General features: G+C 29.4%; 2 protein-coding genes and 2 long non-coding RNA genes across 6 annotated transcripts in view; 1 reads left to right on the top strand and 3 right to left on the bottom strand.

Moving 5' to 3' along the window:
- Positions 1-18,924, top strand: part of LOC105839800 (probable G-protein coupled receptor 158) — a 98,984-nt gene that overhangs the window by 40,818 nt on the left and 39,242 nt on the right. The gene's annotated exons all lie outside the window — the stretch shown is intronic.
- On the bottom strand, positions 1,124-1,957 carry LOC105839802. The gene has a single exon (XM_028193992.2). It carries the CDS (start codon positions 1,702-1,704, stop codon positions 1,444-1,446), a length of 261 nt encoding a protein of 86 aa, XP_028049793.1. The 5' UTR covers positions 1,705-1,957; the 3' UTR covers positions 1,124-1,443.
- LOC105839804 lies at positions 2,452-3,720 on the bottom strand. Its single transcript, XR_001139333.3, has 3 exons — positions 3,605-3,720; positions 3,052-3,311; positions 2,452-2,588 (listed from the first exon to the last, which is right to left on the bottom strand). It is a non-coding gene; the product is annotated as an uncharacterized LOC105839804 (long non-coding RNA).
- LOC105839801 lies at positions 4,798-15,188 on the bottom strand. Its single transcript, XR_004963117.1, has 4 exons — positions 14,064-15,188; positions 12,123-12,501; positions 5,884-7,440; positions 4,798-4,812 (listed from the first exon to the last, which is right to left on the bottom strand). It is a non-coding gene; the product is annotated as an uncharacterized LOC105839801 (long non-coding RNA).

Here is an 18,924-nt window from a genome sequence, read left to right on the forward strand (position 1 = left end):
CTGTTTTACAACTTTGTTTCCGTCTAAGAACCTAAAAGAATTTTCTCAGTTTTTCTTATAATACAGTTTTGTGTCGACTTTATACCTTCGGGAAATAAGCACACATATTGTCATTCTTTTTTTACTGCGCATCTACTATGTATCACCCTATATTTTTCTGATGATATGAATTTCATTACCAAAAACTGATTACAAACTAACATATAAGATTTTTTTATACTGACTATTGAACTTGTGAGCTTAATATTGCAATAAGTACCTGTATATGTATACGCAGTCGAAAGTTATAACACATTGTATATTATGCATGAATCTACCGAAATTTTATTAATAGATAAAATATTCATAGATAAAAATATTTTTGTGTGCTATATTGCTACTATACATGCTACTGCTGTAATATTTTGGAACTTTGCATCACATATAACTTTCAACTGACGTACCAGAAAAGCTGAATTCCTGTAAATATTTGCAAGCAGACACTAAAGACACGTTTCATATTTTCTGAAAGAAATGTATTGCAAGCTAGACTGTATAGTTTTTAATAAGTACGGTTCAATAAAAGTACTTTATAAACAGAATTATATCTTTGAATGAAGTTAATGTCGAGGTTTTAACTTTGTAAAACGATTATTGAAGTTGAAGTAAATGTGTAAATATGCCTCTGTTCAACGTTGCGTTATTTACATTTCCTGTTCTCATCGGAAACTTCGTCCTTAACATAAGAAGTTTTACGATGCAATTACATTGATGGATGATGACATTAGCGATAAAAGGCACTTTCACATCATGTAATGACATTTAAAATAAATAATTCCTGAAAGATATTGATTTTAAAGTTTAATAAAATTATTGAAACACTTAAAGAATTATATAACAATACAAAAATTAAAAGATTACTGCATTAAGATTTATATATAATTTTATTATTTTACATTTTTTAACTTTATTTATTTCATTGAAATATTACATAGTTCAATAAAAAGACAATAAATTTAATAATTTTCTATAGTTTTTTGAATGTCAAATACTGTATTTATGAATTACTTTATTGTCACAATTTTGAGAAATTTGCAGCTGAAATTGCAAAACAAAGTTATTTTTACTTATTTTATTATATTATAATTACGTATATGTGCTGGAGAAGTTTTAATAATTTATTTCAATTTTATTTTAATATCTTATATTTAACAATATCTTTAATAATATCTTTATATTTAATTTTTATAAAATAAGTTTTTGTAACAATCGAGCATAACAGAAATTTCCTTGTTTGTTTATAATTTTATTATATGTATAGTTTTGAAATTTGATTAATTGATTTTTAATTAACGTGTGAATAAATCATGTTTGTAACTTGATGATATTTTTATTATAATTAAAAATAAATTTCAAAATATTAGTTATAATTTAGTTATAATTACCTAGATGTAATTTTCATCATTACAACACTTTACGACATACTCCACGAAGATCCTGTTTCTCTCCTAAAGGACAACCAAGTTTCACATTTCTCGAACGTACCCTTATGATATTACGGTGATGAGACTTGAGGACGGTACTTCCAATACTTGCTGATCTAGCTTCTTCAGTTGTATATTCAATAGTATGTTTAGTCGTAGCACTAGGTTTACATGTTCCAAATGATATTACAATAGTTGCTATTACTAGGATTATCAAGAAAATATTAAGAAATGCTTTCATTGTGTACTACAGTTTTCTTTACTAATCTAGAAAAAGAGGAAAATTCCAATTCAATAATAATTTCTTATTCATTACTTATTCTGTCGAAATAGTTTATAATTCCTATATAAATTTTTTTTTCTTAAATGTTTTGTTTCTTCAAATGTATTATAAATTTTCTATTGTAATTTATATATATATTTCTTTATAATGTTGAGAATTTTGCAACAGTTTTAGCTATTTATTTATTTAAATTTAAAAAAGTAGGATTTACTTTTATTTTATTTTTTCCCTCTCTCTCTCTCTCTCTCTCTCTCTCTCTCTCTCTCTCTCTTTTCTCTGTTAATAATTTAATTTTTTCTGTATAATCTTACTATAATTTCTTCTTTTTTCTTATAAATTCGATTCTTGCTTTTATGCTTGATCGTTTCGACAGATTAATTCGCATTGCTATTTCTCTATTTCAAGCTCGGTATATATAATCTATGTTTTCCTGTTTACGCAAATTTGATTAGCATTATATAAGAAAAACTGGTTATCAATATATATATATAGGATATTGAAGGTTAAACATGCAATTAGTATCGATTTTATATCTTTCGGAATACTCTTTTCAAGTTTTTTTGGTATTAAAAAAATAATTATACTGGATATTGAAGGAAAAATAATTTCTGAAAAAGATTGGATTTAAAGATTGAACTAATTTATTAATCATAATATAAAAATATTTACAAAACAATATAACATTTAGTATTAGTATTATCAAAATTGATAACTTTTTAAGTAATTTTATAATTGTTTAATAATTTTTGTGTTAGTTTGTATCTACTCTATTAAATTAGTTTATTGCATACGTTACATTATCATTCAGCGGTTTGAATTATGAGTCATGGATATTTTTAAATCTGTAAGAAAAAAATTAAAATAAGAATATAAAATGTAGATGAAGAGATTAGAATTTCTGATAAGATGTGTTTTTATTTTAGCAATTATTGTAACATTTACGTGTATAGTACACATCAATTTTCAAAAAAACATTTTTCAGTAGAGGTATATCAAAACTTACATTTTTTAAATAATCTATTATATTTTAAAAACTTACTTTTTTTAAATAATCTATTATATTAATATAATATATATGTAAATATGTATATTTAAAACTAATATTACGCTTTACAACATTTATATGTTTCATAACTTCAACAATTAGAATTCCTATCAGTTTGCTCAATATTTGCACACACAATCTGTCTGTTTCTTGCAACTTTGTATGTATTACATTACCGAAAATATTGAAGCGATTATATATGAAGGTTTATACCACTTCTCTATCAAGAATTAGATTTGAAATAGTAAATTAATAATTACCTGAGTCTTTCTCTATTATAATGGCCTCCGACACACCCCACGAGGATCTTTCCTTTGCCCTCGTGGACAAGATGATCTCCTAGGACTGTCTATGATAGTAGTACGTGAGCCTGTAGGATAACGAGTGGGGACATATTTTTCTGTGCTAGTACGATCGTAACGTACAGTTGTGGTCCTAGCACATATTCCGAATGATATGGCCGTCATTAACATGATTGTCAGTAAAACGTTAAGGAACATTTTTATTGTGTTGAGAGAATCTAAATAAATTTACACATAAATCTAAAAAATACATGTAATACATCGTTTTTGTTCTATTTTATATTTTTATGAAATATTGAATGTTTGATGTAAATCTTTTCTTTTTTAGTCTTCTAAAGTTTTTTTATGTCTTAATAATATCTCTTTTCATGTGTTTAAATATCCTCTGGATATGTTTAAGTTATAATGTTTTAACTTATTTTTTTATAAAATATAAAACAACTTGAAGAAACTTGAAGGAATTTTTATCTCACTTTTTTCTTTGTTCTTCTATTTATTTCAATTTTCTTACCTATTAAAACAGCAATCTTTAGTACACACTTTATCCTTTCAACAAGTAAGCTCACAGTGTTATTTCTTTCTACGCATCTTGTGTCTACTATTTATAATCATCCTGTTCTTCCCGGCTATTGCGCAAGCTTCATTATTTTTTAAACGAACCGGTTGTGAATCAGTACATCTTTTTTTACTTAAATGAGAAGTTACAACTACAAAACTTTCTCACAAACGAAGGTCAAATGTAAATAAGTTCTAAGCACGCATATATTTCATTAAAATAAGAAACAGCTGTTTATTTGTGTGTGTGTGTGTGTGTGTGTGTGTGTGTGTGTGTGTGTGTGTGTGTGTGTGTGTGTGTGTGTGTGTGTGTGTGTGTGTGTGTGTGTGTGTGTGTGTGTGTGTGTGTGTGTGTGTGTGTGTGTGTGAACAGTTGAAGAATATAAGATTTAATATAAAAAAAACAACTTTATTAACTTATTTTTTATGTTTAACGTATATTTTACAAAGTTTATATTTATTTATTTTTTCAGCCATATCTCTCTTTTTCTCTTGCTCTCTATTCATTTCTATAATTTTTTGAGATTCGTGGGTTGCAATGTATGTCAAGTATGCAGTCTATAATGGTCGCGAAACAAAACAACAATTCGGCATATAAATCGACAAATAAATATAAATGCAAACTAAAATTCAATTTGAAATATAAACACCTAATAATTTTCGCACCATTAAATATTCAAAAATACTGACTACAATTAAATTTTAATATTAATTAAAAGTAATCTTGAACAATAAACAAAAATTTAAGGAAAAGAATTGCAGTTATCATATAAAAATAATAATGCAAAAAATAAACAAGTAGGATAACACGTCTTGTTAGCATTTGACTATTTGCATTTATTTTTTTATTTTTTAATAATTATGTTTTTAGCGTATCTCATGTAAATTAACGCATTAAAGTATAATTTAATTTATTGCATGAAAAAAGTAAAATTTTTTTACTGTAAAATACACAGATTTTGTATAACTTTAGTGTTGTTGCCAAGTATCTTTGTTAATTTTATTTACACATATTTTACAACGTGTAACGATTAAAATTAGCTGTATAATGTGAATTTATTAAAATTCTACGAGTTTAAAATGTAAAATATTTTTGCTCTTCTGTCATTACTACGGTATTTTCGATTTTGAGCTGATATTATTGAAATGATGATATCCATAAGCCTGCAAATAGATATAAAATGCACATGTATTTTGAGAAGAAATCTATCAAAAGTTGAAATATGTTTTACTAAACACTACCGCTTCGCGCGCGTTATTTAACGTTTTATTTTTTACTTTTTAAAAATAAATTGCAATAATAATAGTATAGAAAATCATGTAAACAAATTATTATCTATTAACTCACGAAGTTAACGCAACAAAGAACTGACCAGTGTCGCGGAAAAGCGGTGACAACATTTCGATAGATTCGATTATCGATTTCATGCCTTATCGTTAATAAGACAAAAAGTGAGGAAATTCTCTAAGATCAATGACGTAGAAAAAAAATTATTTTTTAACAATCAAAGCTCAGAGGCATTTTATTTAATCCAAAGTATTAAGCGTATGTACATGAGTAATATGTAATGATAACAAATACTTAGTATATATGAACATTTAATTAATAGAGAAGTGTACTGATTTACATTTTATACGTAATTACGTATTTAAAAACAGCACAATAAGGAAAATAAGGAAGAAGGAAGACATAAACAGAATAATTTTTAAAAAGTTATGTACATGTAAAATAATCTAATATTATCTATAACTAATATTATCTATACTTGTTATTGTTTTAAACAGTGCAATTTGCAGAAAAAATTATCAAAATTACGTTTGCATTAAAAAAATTTGTTTTCAACCGATTTAACAATATATATAGAAACAAGTCTTGAATATGTATAAATTCTAATTTTTTTATTTTTTTTTATTATTTAAACAGAATGTGTTTTTATTAATACAGTATTAATATGCAACGTTTGTTAAAGTATTAATATGCAATGTTTAGTTTTTCCGAGACTTTGAAGGTGTCGCTTTAGGAAATCTGTGTCAGTATCAATTTTCCTCTAATATTACACGTTGGGATATACAAAGTGCTCAGCTTTGCACGTATGTAAAGTTCATAAAAATTTATGTGAGCCACGCATCGAATTTGAATCTGGAGTGCAAGTGCGCGTGATTTAATTACGCTCATTTGGAATCTGTGTTCTGCTTCTGACAGACCTAAATACACTTCGTCAAAGAAACGGTTACCTGTGTTTCTCGGTCATTATAGAGGCGTGCGACATGTTCCTCTGGAATCCTGTCTCTGGCGTTCCGGACATGGTTTTGCAGTTGTTCTTGCGGGTACCACTATAATTCTGCGCTGGGTACCAAACTCGGGCTGTGTATATGTTACATTCTTGTCCTCCTGACCAATCGGCGATGGTATCAAGGTTAACATCATCGTCACGAGTATCAGCAAAATACCTCATGAACAATTTCATCTCAAAGCGACACAATAATTTCTTGGCTCGAAAGTACAAATAAGTAGAAGTGCAGATAAAAATCGGAATCCCCGCGCTTCTAATTTCCTTTTTCTTTTAATCTCTTTCTCTATCCTCTCGATTCTTTTCACTGTCGTAACTTGGGTGAATCTTCTTCGAACCTTTCTCGCTCTTAATGCTTCTTTACTCTATTTATCTCGGCAAGTATCTTACCGCTTCGCCATCGCATGTTTTCTATTTATACTTAGAAACGTTACTTCCGACGAAGCACTTTGCTTCATTACAATAAAAATTAGAATCGTTTGGATTAAAGAGTTGTTCTTCGCAATCGAAGTCTACAAATATCAGTGTCGTCAATGAACATCGTAGCTAGAACACTCCGCCGTTCTTCCGTGTAAACGTCTGTGAAACTTTAATATAAGTGGAGCATTCACACAACTCTAACTCTAAACTGTTAAATAATGTACCCGTTGGGGTAATATACAGATACAGGCTAAGCTTTGCATGTCCTATGACTCCCCCTCCCCCCTCCTCTCCTGAGGCGCTATAGCTCCGCTAGCTACAGACCAACGTGACAAACTCTAACATCGATCTTGACATGGTTAAAGATCTTTAAAAATATCTTTGGTCGATCAATAAAAAATAGGTCAATCTGTACATCGATAAACAAATTTATGTCTGAATAGAAAGATAAATAACGATATACTTATATTTTATTACATTTTCGGCTTTAAATTAACCGCTGGCGTTTATCACGTCGCTGATAATACCGTGTATAAACCAATAAATGTTAGAAGCTGATGATATAGCTGACCTAAAGAATGCACTGGAAATAGAACATAGATACGGGCATACATTTATAAATAACATTTTATTTTAATTAAATATTTGTTGTAGTTGCTTCTCTGTACACGATAGAAATTATAATTAAACGTCTATAGGGAAAAATCAGTTTCAAATTCGGCGATTCATTTGTCATTTAAATTCAATACATGTAGTGACGTGTGATGTATACAAACATACAACTCTGTGGTTTTTTCTATTTATTGTTAGATTTTGACGTACATACATGGTTTTTATTTTATACGTTTAAAAATAAAAGAGACATAGATTGATAGACAGATATTTTATTACAATAAATCGGAATCCATATTGTGACCACAAATTATCGCGTAATCAATGACACACGAAAAACAAATATACATTGATAATCATATTACTGATGAAATAGTCCAATAATGTTGAGTAGATAAATAATCAATCTCTCGTCATGTGATATTTCATTGCAATATATGTTTGTGAGATGATGCTTGTATCGTCAAATCTGCAAACAAATATAAAAAATAGTATCTCACAAATACGGTCTTTATTCGGCAACATAGAAAATGAATTATGTGCAACGGCTTTAAATTTTTTATATGTACTTTTTTGGACACATATACGCACACAGAATCCATAAATTTGGTTTTATTGGTGTACTCAGACAGCTATGAGATAAACCAAGATACGATCGTAGAAATAAACGTGTGGACTATATGCGGGAGTATTCCTGGGGAAAAAGGGAACGAAAATACGTGCTTTTCAGGGATAATTCCGGTACCAAAAGTTTGCACGAGGGATATAAATTTCCGGTAATAAACGCACATTCAAAAAGCAGATTCAAAAATATATGTCAGAGATATTCGTATTTCTAGAGTTTACTGTAAGTTAATGTAATAAAAAATCTCAATTAATATAATTTTATTCAGAAATATCCTAAAAATTAATTCTCTTTAAAAAATATGTTAAAACTATATTTAATTAATTTTATGTGACAGGATGTAATTTAACCAAATTCGTATTTAGTTAAGAAATGTTTCGGATAACAATATCTCATAAAATTTTCGACAGCAAAAATAGAATTCAAAATTATTTAAAAAATCTATTGTCAAAATAAGATTAATGATGTACATTGTGTATAACATAAGAGATGAATAATTTATCTGAAAGACAATTTATCTTCTATGATACCGAAGCACGGAATGTAATGGATTATGTACTTTTATTTTAATTTTTTTTACATTACTTGAATTATTTAAAGCATTTAATAAAAAATATATATTTTTAATAAAGGTCTTTTTATACAGAGTTCTATTAATTTATTCACGTCTAAATTTCTTAATCCTTTAATTCTCTTCAAATAATTGTCTTTGTTGTTTTATTAAAATAAATAAACAGTAAAGATTGAACTTCTAATTCACTCTTGTGTCTTTTAATGCTATTATTAAATATTCTATTACGGTTTTTTTCTCAAATTTTCATGACTGCCAATAAAATTATATAAATGTGTCACGCTTAATTTTCTTCATTTTGGACATTTTTCATTTGAATCACGTCGCTGATCAACAGAACACGAAAATCACCGATCAAACACGAACTGACGCCTATTATATGTGACTGAGGCTCTAGAATTCAACTGTTATTTGATTTTTCAATAGTAGTCAACTCTTTTTGTTTTTCGTCAACGATGACAACGCGACAGTCATCATCGTCACGGTAGGGATTAACAACGTGGTCCAAATTTTTATTTTTTGTGATATTCACACAAAACGTTTGACCTCAATTTCTCCAAACGGCGCACATGACGTACGAAATATCTTCGTTAGAAGAGCGAAACCGTTTACTTGCTAATTTCTTATAATTTATGATAACATCGTTAATAATGTTCAGCAATAACTATTTATTTTTCTCGAATATTGTAATTTTTATAAAAATTTTTTGTTTCTTTTATATGTCTCTTACCAATCTCTGCAAATCTCGATAAAGTTATCGCAAAAATTTACCTCATATTTAGCTCCTCAAGGAACTACTTCTTAAGCTTTTGCACAAATAATCGACATTTTCCATTTGCGTCACGTTGCTGACCGGGTGGACATGAAAATTCCGGTACTGTTATGATATTCTGTGGCGAAATTTTCGGCGAGGCTTGAGTAGTAGACGTTCCGGCTTGGTCTGGCTTCAGTGGAAATGACGACACGACAGTCATCACCGTCACAATGATTAATAATAATACGGTGCAAAATTTCATTCTCGTTTTTTAATACACAATACAAATTGTCTTAAAAATTTGTTCTTGATAAAGCGACGCGTAAAAATCGTTTGAAATATCCTCGTCGAAAAGGCAGAACTTATAAAGACGCTGTCGTTAATAATACTACGCAACGACTGGTTGGATTTTTATCGAGAACTCCATGAATCGACAAAATCATATTTTTGATAGTTTCCATTACAGAAATTACGTCATATTTACACAACGACATGTCAAAGGTGAAGCGTATCTTTGATAGGAATTTATCGCAACATGTTTAATTCGCAGAAATGATAACTAAATTCTAATTTTAACTAGTATGTGTAGATTAAAATGAAATTATTTCTAAAAGAATTTTCCATGAAGGTACAAATCATACAGATTAAGTTTTAACTTCAATTTACATTATAATGTTTCTAGATTAAAGAATTTTGCTAAATCTGCATAACATGCTATTACATAATAAATATTTATTTCTTCTCGGTAAACCAATTTGTATATAAAACATATATAAACATATATAGACATATTATATATACATATTTAGGTTCTTATATTTAAAAAATTTTCCGAGTTATTATATTTCTAAATATTTTGTAATCATTGCACACCTTTTTTATTTTTATTTTTTTTATATTTGTTATTTTCGTCTATTATTTTATATATTAGTTTATGTTTTTAAATATTCAAATTATCTGTATTATAAATTTATTTAATCTGTACAGAGAGAGAGAGAGAGAGAGAGAGAGAGAGAGAGAGAGAGAGAGAGAGAGAGAGAGAGAGAGAGAGAAAGAAAGAGTAGCTGTGTGTTGTTTCGTAACTTATGAAAAGAGATGATTTTATCCAAAAATAAGTTAAGAACAGAATAAAATATATTAATCTTTGAATAATTGAATTTGAAAATTAGTATATTTTAAAATCGACTATAAAATATTTTATAATCTATTTATTTTTTAAATAACTGTAGCTTAATACTTTTATGGACGTAATAAATCAATTAATGTAAAAAATATAAATACTATAAAAAAAAATACATAATTTTATATTGCATATTATATAATATTGTATAATAACAACTAGATATTTTTATTATCGCTATTAATTTTATTATTCTCCGTGCATAAAAATATTCAGATAAAATTATGGTAAGAAAAGTTTAGCGGTTTAGAAGATATTTTATATCAAAATATTATATTTTATATCAAAATATTTGAAAATTTGATTATCCAAAAAATGATGCATCCCAAAATAATTAATCTGTGTTTATTTTACGTTTTTAATTTATTTTTTTATGTATAGAACTACCCTGTTTTTCATTGTAACCAATAATAGAACATCTTGTAATCACTTCTAATTTAAATTAATTTTTCTAATGTAATATATTATTTTATATGGCATTTTATAGTTTCAAAAAAATGGTCAATAATTGCAATCGAAGTTGTTCAGTACGTTTAACTTAAAGTTCTCGGAACAGTCAAGCATCGTTTTGCATTTCAAATGCAATGTGAAATTCTATAAATATGCATATTTGAGTGGCTCATAGAAAAGATCTTGTTCAAATTGCGTGAATATCGACATTATCAATAGAGAGAGTGAGAGAAAGAAAGCGAGAGAGGAAGGGGGGGAAGCGGAATGAAAGGACAAAATGAAAAACAGAAAAAGGCGCTTAAAATTCAAATTACGACAGTTACATTTGGTAAAGTATGAAAAATTGGAAATATTTAATGAGCGATAAAAGGTTTTATTTATTGTTGTTCACATCTTTCCAAAACAGTAAAAAAAATTTATCTATATTTTATGAAGTCAATTTCACAGATGGTTAGCTTTTTATAAGGAAAAAACTGGTGCGCAAGAAACGATAGCTTTTATGATGATAGAATTTGGCTTTTCAGTCCAACAAATATTTGACTTTTGCCGCGAATAAAATATCGCTTTTAGTAACGAAACTGGGTATAGCTTAAAACAAGCCCAATATATCTCTAGTTTCTAAATTGAAAAAAAATTTTTACAGATCAAAAAGTCAGTTTGATTTTTTCAAATAAAAAACATTTAGCTTTTAATATAAAATCTAATTTTTAGATCAATTGTAACGTTAAATGACAAGAATTTATTTAGTTTCTACACAGAAAAATTTAATTTCTTTTTTTTTTTAGAAAAACCACATTCTTACTATAAAAATAGCTTTTAAGAGATTTTTTAAATTCGATTTTTTTAGGTTTAATAACAGTTACTTTGCAGATTAACAGAAAGCTGGATTTACAATTGAACAAATTGAACTTTTATAACAAAACAGCTTTTAGATGAAAAATTTTAGAATGTATAACAATAAAATAGATCCCCAACTTTTAATGCTTATAATTCCAATAACAAATATATTCGCTGTTTTTTAAGTCGACTTATTTTCATCAAAATGTTTGCTTTATAATTTTACAACAAAACCATAGAATTTTTGCAAAAAATTGAAATTATGTTAATATAATCTTAGAACGTTTATTTATCAAGTATTTGTGTGTTTGAAAAAGATATTTATCATTAGGTTATTAATTTTTAACACTAGGCACCATTAAACATAAATCTGGCAGCATACAAAATTTAAGATAGACAATAAAAATATTTTTAATAAACGTACTTAATAATATTTTTACTGTGATTACAATGGAATATTAATTAATAATTTTAAATATTATTGTTAAATAACAGGTTTTGACTTTGAAATCAAAAATTTAAATTATGTAAATAATAAAACGAATATGTCAGATGTAATATTTTGAAATCTCAAATGATATCTCGAATGTTTATTTATTTGCAATCACTTCACTTATACGTTTTTAAAAATTTATTATATTTCCAATTTGGAGGCTGTTTGCGTGCGTCTCACAGGTTGTCAATCAGAGGTTTAAAGATTGCTAGTGCAGAAAAAATCAAAAGAACGAACTAACCGTGTGAAACGTTAATCAATACAATACGGGCCTCCATCGTCCGTTCATATCACGGCGATACGTCGTCCCGTCTCTCTCCATCTCGTTTCGTTCCGGCACGGCGATGATGTTCCTCTTGGTCCGACTTTTAATTTCGCTTCCGTCTTCCGTGACAACCGGCGTCTCCTTTGACAAAATGGCGTTGACCTCTTGCGTCTTATCGGGCGCGATTTCTTCCACTTTTTCACTGTCAGCCACCGACGTTCTTTCAGCCATTGTAGCGATTCCTCGATTGTCGGATCCTTAAACGATTTTCGATAATCCTATTTTTCCCTCTAATCTGCCGTTGAATCTTCGAGGAATCCCTGTCTTTGAATATTTTACAATCCGCCCGTTGCTCCTGAATATTAAACAATAATCTTAAATTTTTTATGGCAAACCTGAATCTCTGAGACAGAAAAAAGAAACCTAAAAGAGAAATGTTTCTTTTATTTATATTTGATTTTAAATAATAATCTAAAACGTGCTGTAAAATTTTGAAAACTTGAATAACGTTCGAAAATTAAATAAATTTTTTTGAGACCTTAAATTTAATCGCGAATATTTTAACTTTTATATACCCGGATTACTTGGATAAATACAGATACTCACATGCATTTTGTATTAGAAAGATAGGAAAGAAACATTCAAAATATTAGAGTATTAAAAAAACAACTTGCTTGTACACACATACGCTACAAACAATGAAAAAGTAAAATTTTTAAATTTAAATTTCAAACTAAAAAATTTATAATATGAATATAAATATATGCATACATATATGCATGATTTTTCTATTACACAGTGGAAACTAACAATTTTTTTTACATGTTTAATAACTAATCTTACTGTCATACCGAAAATTCCTTCGTTTTTATATTAAGATAACATTTCTCATATATCGTTATTAATAAACTTCTATAATAAAAATACAAGTTATATTGTACAACAGTCAAAGATATATAATGATGAATGAAGATTGAACACGAAACTGCTCAAATACAAAGATGTTTCGAAACTGACGTAGAATGCCCTAAACCAGTTTAACCTGTTGGAAGCAGAGAGGGGAAACGTCGACCATCTGGGCTGGCTATTGCGAGAATAAGTTTAAGGACGTTCTTGAAGGGATGGGGAATAATAGAGAACCGTTTATTACCTGTAGAGTGCGAAATTTCACGATGGTTACTCGAGGACCCGGAGTACTGACATAGCACGAAACTTCCAATAAATGGTATAAGGGTTCGATAAAAAATTTTTTCAATATGAAATGTAAAAATTATTTTTTTTTAATCTTCGCATTTTAGAAAAATGTAGCTCGTTTTTTGAAACTATATGTATTTCTATTTATCTCTCTTTTGCTTTAAGAGAAGGAAATAACATATAATAGCGTAAATAAATCACAATGTGAACCATATCCTTAAAAATGTGAATGCTATTAAACTATCAATCACATTTTTATAGCAACGATTTATTCTTTTATCGTTTATTAGTGCAATCTCGAAATGCTTCCTGCTGTATTATCGATTCGATTATCTTTTATTGCTATATCGTAAAATCCGATATTTATTGCCTCGTGTTATCGGTACTTCAAATCTCTTTCTATTTTTAAACATATTGCATTTGAAAACCATATGAAATATTTAATTAATAGTTACATTTACTTTATGCGAGAGATGCATTCGTCTATCATCAGATTGGTGAGATGTTTCATCGATCTCGACTATTTTTCGACACTGCATTATTATTATTTAATTACTCAATTTCTCGAGCTTATATTTCATGTCGCGGAAATGTATCTCGTTTTCAACGAGTGTATAACATATGTATTACAAATGCAGCATGCATCTTCATGTTGTCGCATTTTTTGCGTTTCACGATGTTTAAAAAGAATTAAATGAGAAAAATCGATATTTTTACACTTACACTAAACTCGATTTATTGACGTTAATCTCTTTGAAAGTTTTTGCCGACGCCCACAACATTAAAACACAATGCATATTGCATGACGGATATATTTATCTGGACATATGAACGTGTCATCTTTCACGGCGCAATTTATCACGTTCCTCACGCTGCCCCTTCGGTTTACTCGACCACGATTTCACGACGATTGAGGTGTCTTTCTCCTGCCCGCTCGATACTCGGTCTTATCGTTATCGGTTGCTATCAATTGGCAAACGTTAAGCTTTATCGCAAATAGCCTTTGCGCTCTTTATTGCGTTCGAAAACGGATTCCGGGATTAGAGGCGTTCCGCGGGGCCCTTTAGCTTCGATAAGGTGCGCTCTACTATTCCAGAATGAAACGCTTCCAATGCCGGCGTCATCACGCGAAAGTAAATTCAGGTTGCAAACGTGGCCGGGAAGAACGGAATGCAGTTGCAATGGATTACAGTTAGACTCTGCAGAAATTGCAGTTTCCCCGCGGGGAAAAGCGTGAAAGGCAAATAAAGAAGAACACGCGATCGATTACTAGAGATTCCTCTTTAATCTTCTAGTGGCAAGCGGTGAAATCTCACGGACTTCCTTCCCCGGACACGAACGAAGTATGAAGGAAGCCTCTCCTCGGTTCGGCGAGAAAAATAGTTTGGTTACGGAGCGATTAAATCGAACGCGATTAAATTTCGTTTCAAGTGACGCAGCTCAAAAAATCAAGTACCAAGCCAAATTTAAACGTTAGCTTATGGTAATTATGATTGAAAGATTCTTGACTATGATAAAGGATTTCACATCTTTTAAGTTGTGTATCTTGAATTTTAATAACCAATTTAATCGGTCATGACTATGCTTATCACAAATTTTTAGTTGATTTTTAGTTGACTTTAATTAAGCGAAAACTTAAATCGATTAACGAGAAATTGAGAAGACGCCCAAATATAGAAAGCGCAATTATTTTTCCCTTTCTGTGTGTGTGTGTGTGTGTGTGTGTGTGTGTGTGTGTGTGTGTGTGTGTGTTCTTGTAATTATAATCACTAAAGGAAAGAACTTTCTCGAGATTTGTATCACGCATTTGAATTTAACAATAAATATTACGAGGAAAGACGAAAAAAAAAAACAAAACCTCCAAGTTTGAGCTCCAAGTTTCTTTTTTACAATTTGACCTGTAGCAGGGCTGTTCAGAAAAAGGCGCGAAGAAAAAGGTGACGGTGACGTTCACGCGTTGATGCAAAATAAGGGCGCACGCAGAGTGTTCCGCTTTTTATACGTCGCTTCTGACGGAAAGTTTTTCTTCGTCCTTATTTTATTAATTATCGATAGATCGTAAATTCTAACTGTTCAATCGTTATACTATATGCTCATTAAATCTAATATGTTGGAGCTATTGCTCGCAATTAACGTACGAGAAAGTGATAGTCATCATCAGTGATAAAGTGTTATCTCGAGTGTGTGTTTATCACTGTGTTAATCCAGTTATTTATCTATAATCCAGTAATAAATTTTGAATTGTTAAAGAAAAATAAATACAGGCATAATAAGTGTTTGAGAAATATTCGAAAGAGTTCGATAATAATTAACTCGACGAATAGAAGTCTGCATTTTTTTGCACAAAACTTTTCAAACATTTATTATAATCATTATGGTAATTGATAAAAATTTTTTAACGTCTATAACTTTTTCAACAAAGCAGTTTTGGACATAATTTTACATAAACCTTTTTTATTCACTCGACTTCATTAACACGTTGTATAAATTTGGTCCCCGGGCTCTCCAGACATCTTGTATAATTATCTTCCGTCGACTATAACTTGAAGCTTATAGTGGCTACAACGGAATTTTGAGAAGAGTCTCGCATATCCGATATTGTTGGATCAGGTGTAAATGAGAACGGCCGACTTATCGTTTTCTCGGCTGCTCCAGTTATTAAGTCACAACTCAACGTTGTGATTATTAATTCGCCATCTTAGCAAACATAATAACATCCCAGATAGCATAGAGAGTTCAAAAAGAACTCAATTGTATGTCACCAATTATGAATTCTTTTCGAGATGCAAAAAGAATTATTTTTATTATATTTTTATAAAAATAATTCTTTTTGCATCTCAAAAAGAATTCATAATTGGTGACATACAATTAATGCTGTCAAAAGTAGCTATTTTTTATGACATCAAGTGGCTCACATTGTACATCTTTTTTAATCGTGAAAATCAGTAAAAGCTATAACTTTATTATATACATGTATAAAATAAAAGATGAAAATATTTTTATCTTTTTAATAACTCTATTAAACTGATCTCTATCACGGGTATTCATTCATTAACATCAAGTGTTCATAAATCATTACAAAGTGTCAGTTCCGATACGATCACAGAAGTTCAGCAACGTTGGCGGAGATCCTAGCTTGATTTGGTAGCATAAACATAAATTATTACAATTTTATCTATCACAATACTGTCACTGGATTAACATCACGCGCACATTCATGTACATTCTTAATAGAGCGTATAAGACAAACACAAGTAAAAGGCAAAGATAAAGTTCAATAATTTGTACGTCAAAACGTAACTTCAGTCAGAGAAAGAATACGCGTCGAAAGCTGTTATACTTAAATTACGCGAACAAGATAAAAGCGTTGTGTACAAAAATTTGAGGAAAAGAGATAACGGTAAAATATGTATCGGTTTACAATCTTTTTGAACGTAACATGGCGGTCGACAGGTCTAGTCAAATTTCCATACGATATGACTGAAGCATCATGGTCGTTGGTGTCTGTTTCAGCTAGCTACTGTGATAATGCGACCAGCCGAGATAATCTCGTGCTACATGATCTCGTGCGGTGGCCATTGAGAAAAAAAGAAAATAAGAAAAATATGAATAGATCAATATTAATTATTAACTAATTGTTTAATTAACGATATTTGATTTATTTCACTAGTTAATTCAATCAATCATGATTATGCTTATTATTCATTTTTAATTCATTATTTTAGTTAAGCGAAAATTTAATTAATTATTCAAAATCGTTTAACAATTGATTACATTGATAATAATTTATACATTTAAATTTTTAGTCAATTATTTTAGTTAATAAGTAAATTAATTGATTAATGTCCAATACTGGAAAGAACTATTTTTAAAGTTGACAAAAAAATATTATTGGCTAATCAAAGAATATCAGCAAGACAAATATATTCTAAAAAACAATCAAATATCACTCTCGTCATTTTTGTTTCACTAAGTTCTTAAAAATTATTCTTTTTAAATTGTGTGCCAATTTTGATATTCTTTAACATATACAGAACTAAATTAATTTTAAATTGTTTTGTTTATTTTGATTTATTTTATTTAAAAATTTTTATGATTAATAGAATAATTTACCTAATTTATTCATGGGGGAATATCTCGAAATCACTTTGGTAACGAAGATGCAATGCGTGTATGATTGTATTAACCTCTTCAGTGATGATTTCAAATTTCTTTTCCATCTTCCATTAGTCTAATTAAACTAAGTTTATGAATTACTTGTACGAGTTATAACATGACAAAAATATGTGAGCATTGCCGGAACTCAAACTTAGAACTTTCTCTTTCTTCGACAGCTAACTGCTGATATATGTGTTTCACCTAAATATCTTACAGTTCGATCAGTCTGACAACACATTTGTCCTCAAATGCTACTATTGGCTTCCCTCTTGTCCATCCCAAAGCCTTCAGGCTTCTCTGGCCAGACATTCCATTCTGAATGTCGTCAAAGGCACACCATCCTGTACATTCCTTAAAAACTTTGACCCTCGTTCTGAATTCATCTCTTATTACTTAAAAATAAGCAATTTATATTTTATTTCTGAAAATTATAGGCGACAAAACGCGAGAAAAAACCTAGGGCGTTTTCAAACATTAATGGTCCGAACATGGACCTTCTCAGTTAACTACAGACTACTCTATCACTGAGTTACAACTGACCTACTTTAGTACTCCTATTTCGTCTGATAATAGCACAATCTTGTGAAATTAGGATTGTTAAAGATGCGAGAGTTTATAGGTGGTTTACTACGTAATTTTGTGCGCTGAAAACAAATCTGACCACAAAACTATGTTGGGATGAAAAGTTAGATTTCATTTTTTTGTATATTTTTTTTTTAACATTTGTAATTTTGGATCTAACCACAGATCTGAAATCAGTGACAAAAACCTAAATATGCAGATTTATTAGAATTATCTAATTAAAATTTAAATTTATGGATTCGTTATATTAAATTCGCCATTTTGTAAATCTGACATCAGAAGTCAAACATCAGTAACTTTCTTTGGAATATATTCAGTTTACCTGTGCTAGTGCCTAGTTTCTTATCTACTAAAGAGCTGTATTCCTATGCTTTCAAAAGTTCATAACTTCTAACTAAGATATCTCAACGAAAAAAATTATTGGCAAATAAAAATGGAAGTCAAACGAAACGTTTGACGAAAACAGTCAAATATTTTGCTTTCTCTCTCTCTCTCTCTCCCTCTCCCCCCCCCCTCCTCTCTCTTTCTGTAATACTTTTACAAACACAGCCAAAATCGTTATTTTTTAACTATTTTACCCTATTTATCTGAAAAATCTAAAATCTGCGATAGAGGCAGATTCTGCACCCAGATTTGTACTCAGCGCACCAAACCACTCATAATTCTCAAACACTCGCAGGTCTATGTAATATCTAACACTTGTAACCAGTTAGCTAAACGAACATCTTCAAGAATAAAACTCATTAAGCGTGGAACTTAACACAAAACTGTTCCGGGACATATCAGCATTGATAACAGATTTTACCACTTTTACGAGCATACCTTTTAAGGGGTTAAACCAGAG

Source organism: Monomorium pharaonis, chromosome 4, assembly GCF_013373865.1.
Source record: "Monomorium pharaonis isolate MP-MQ-018 chromosome 4, ASM1337386v2, whole genome shotgun sequence".
In the NCBI taxonomy this organism is placed as follows: Eukaryota; Metazoa; Arthropoda; class Insecta; order Hymenoptera; family Formicidae; genus Monomorium; species Monomorium pharaonis.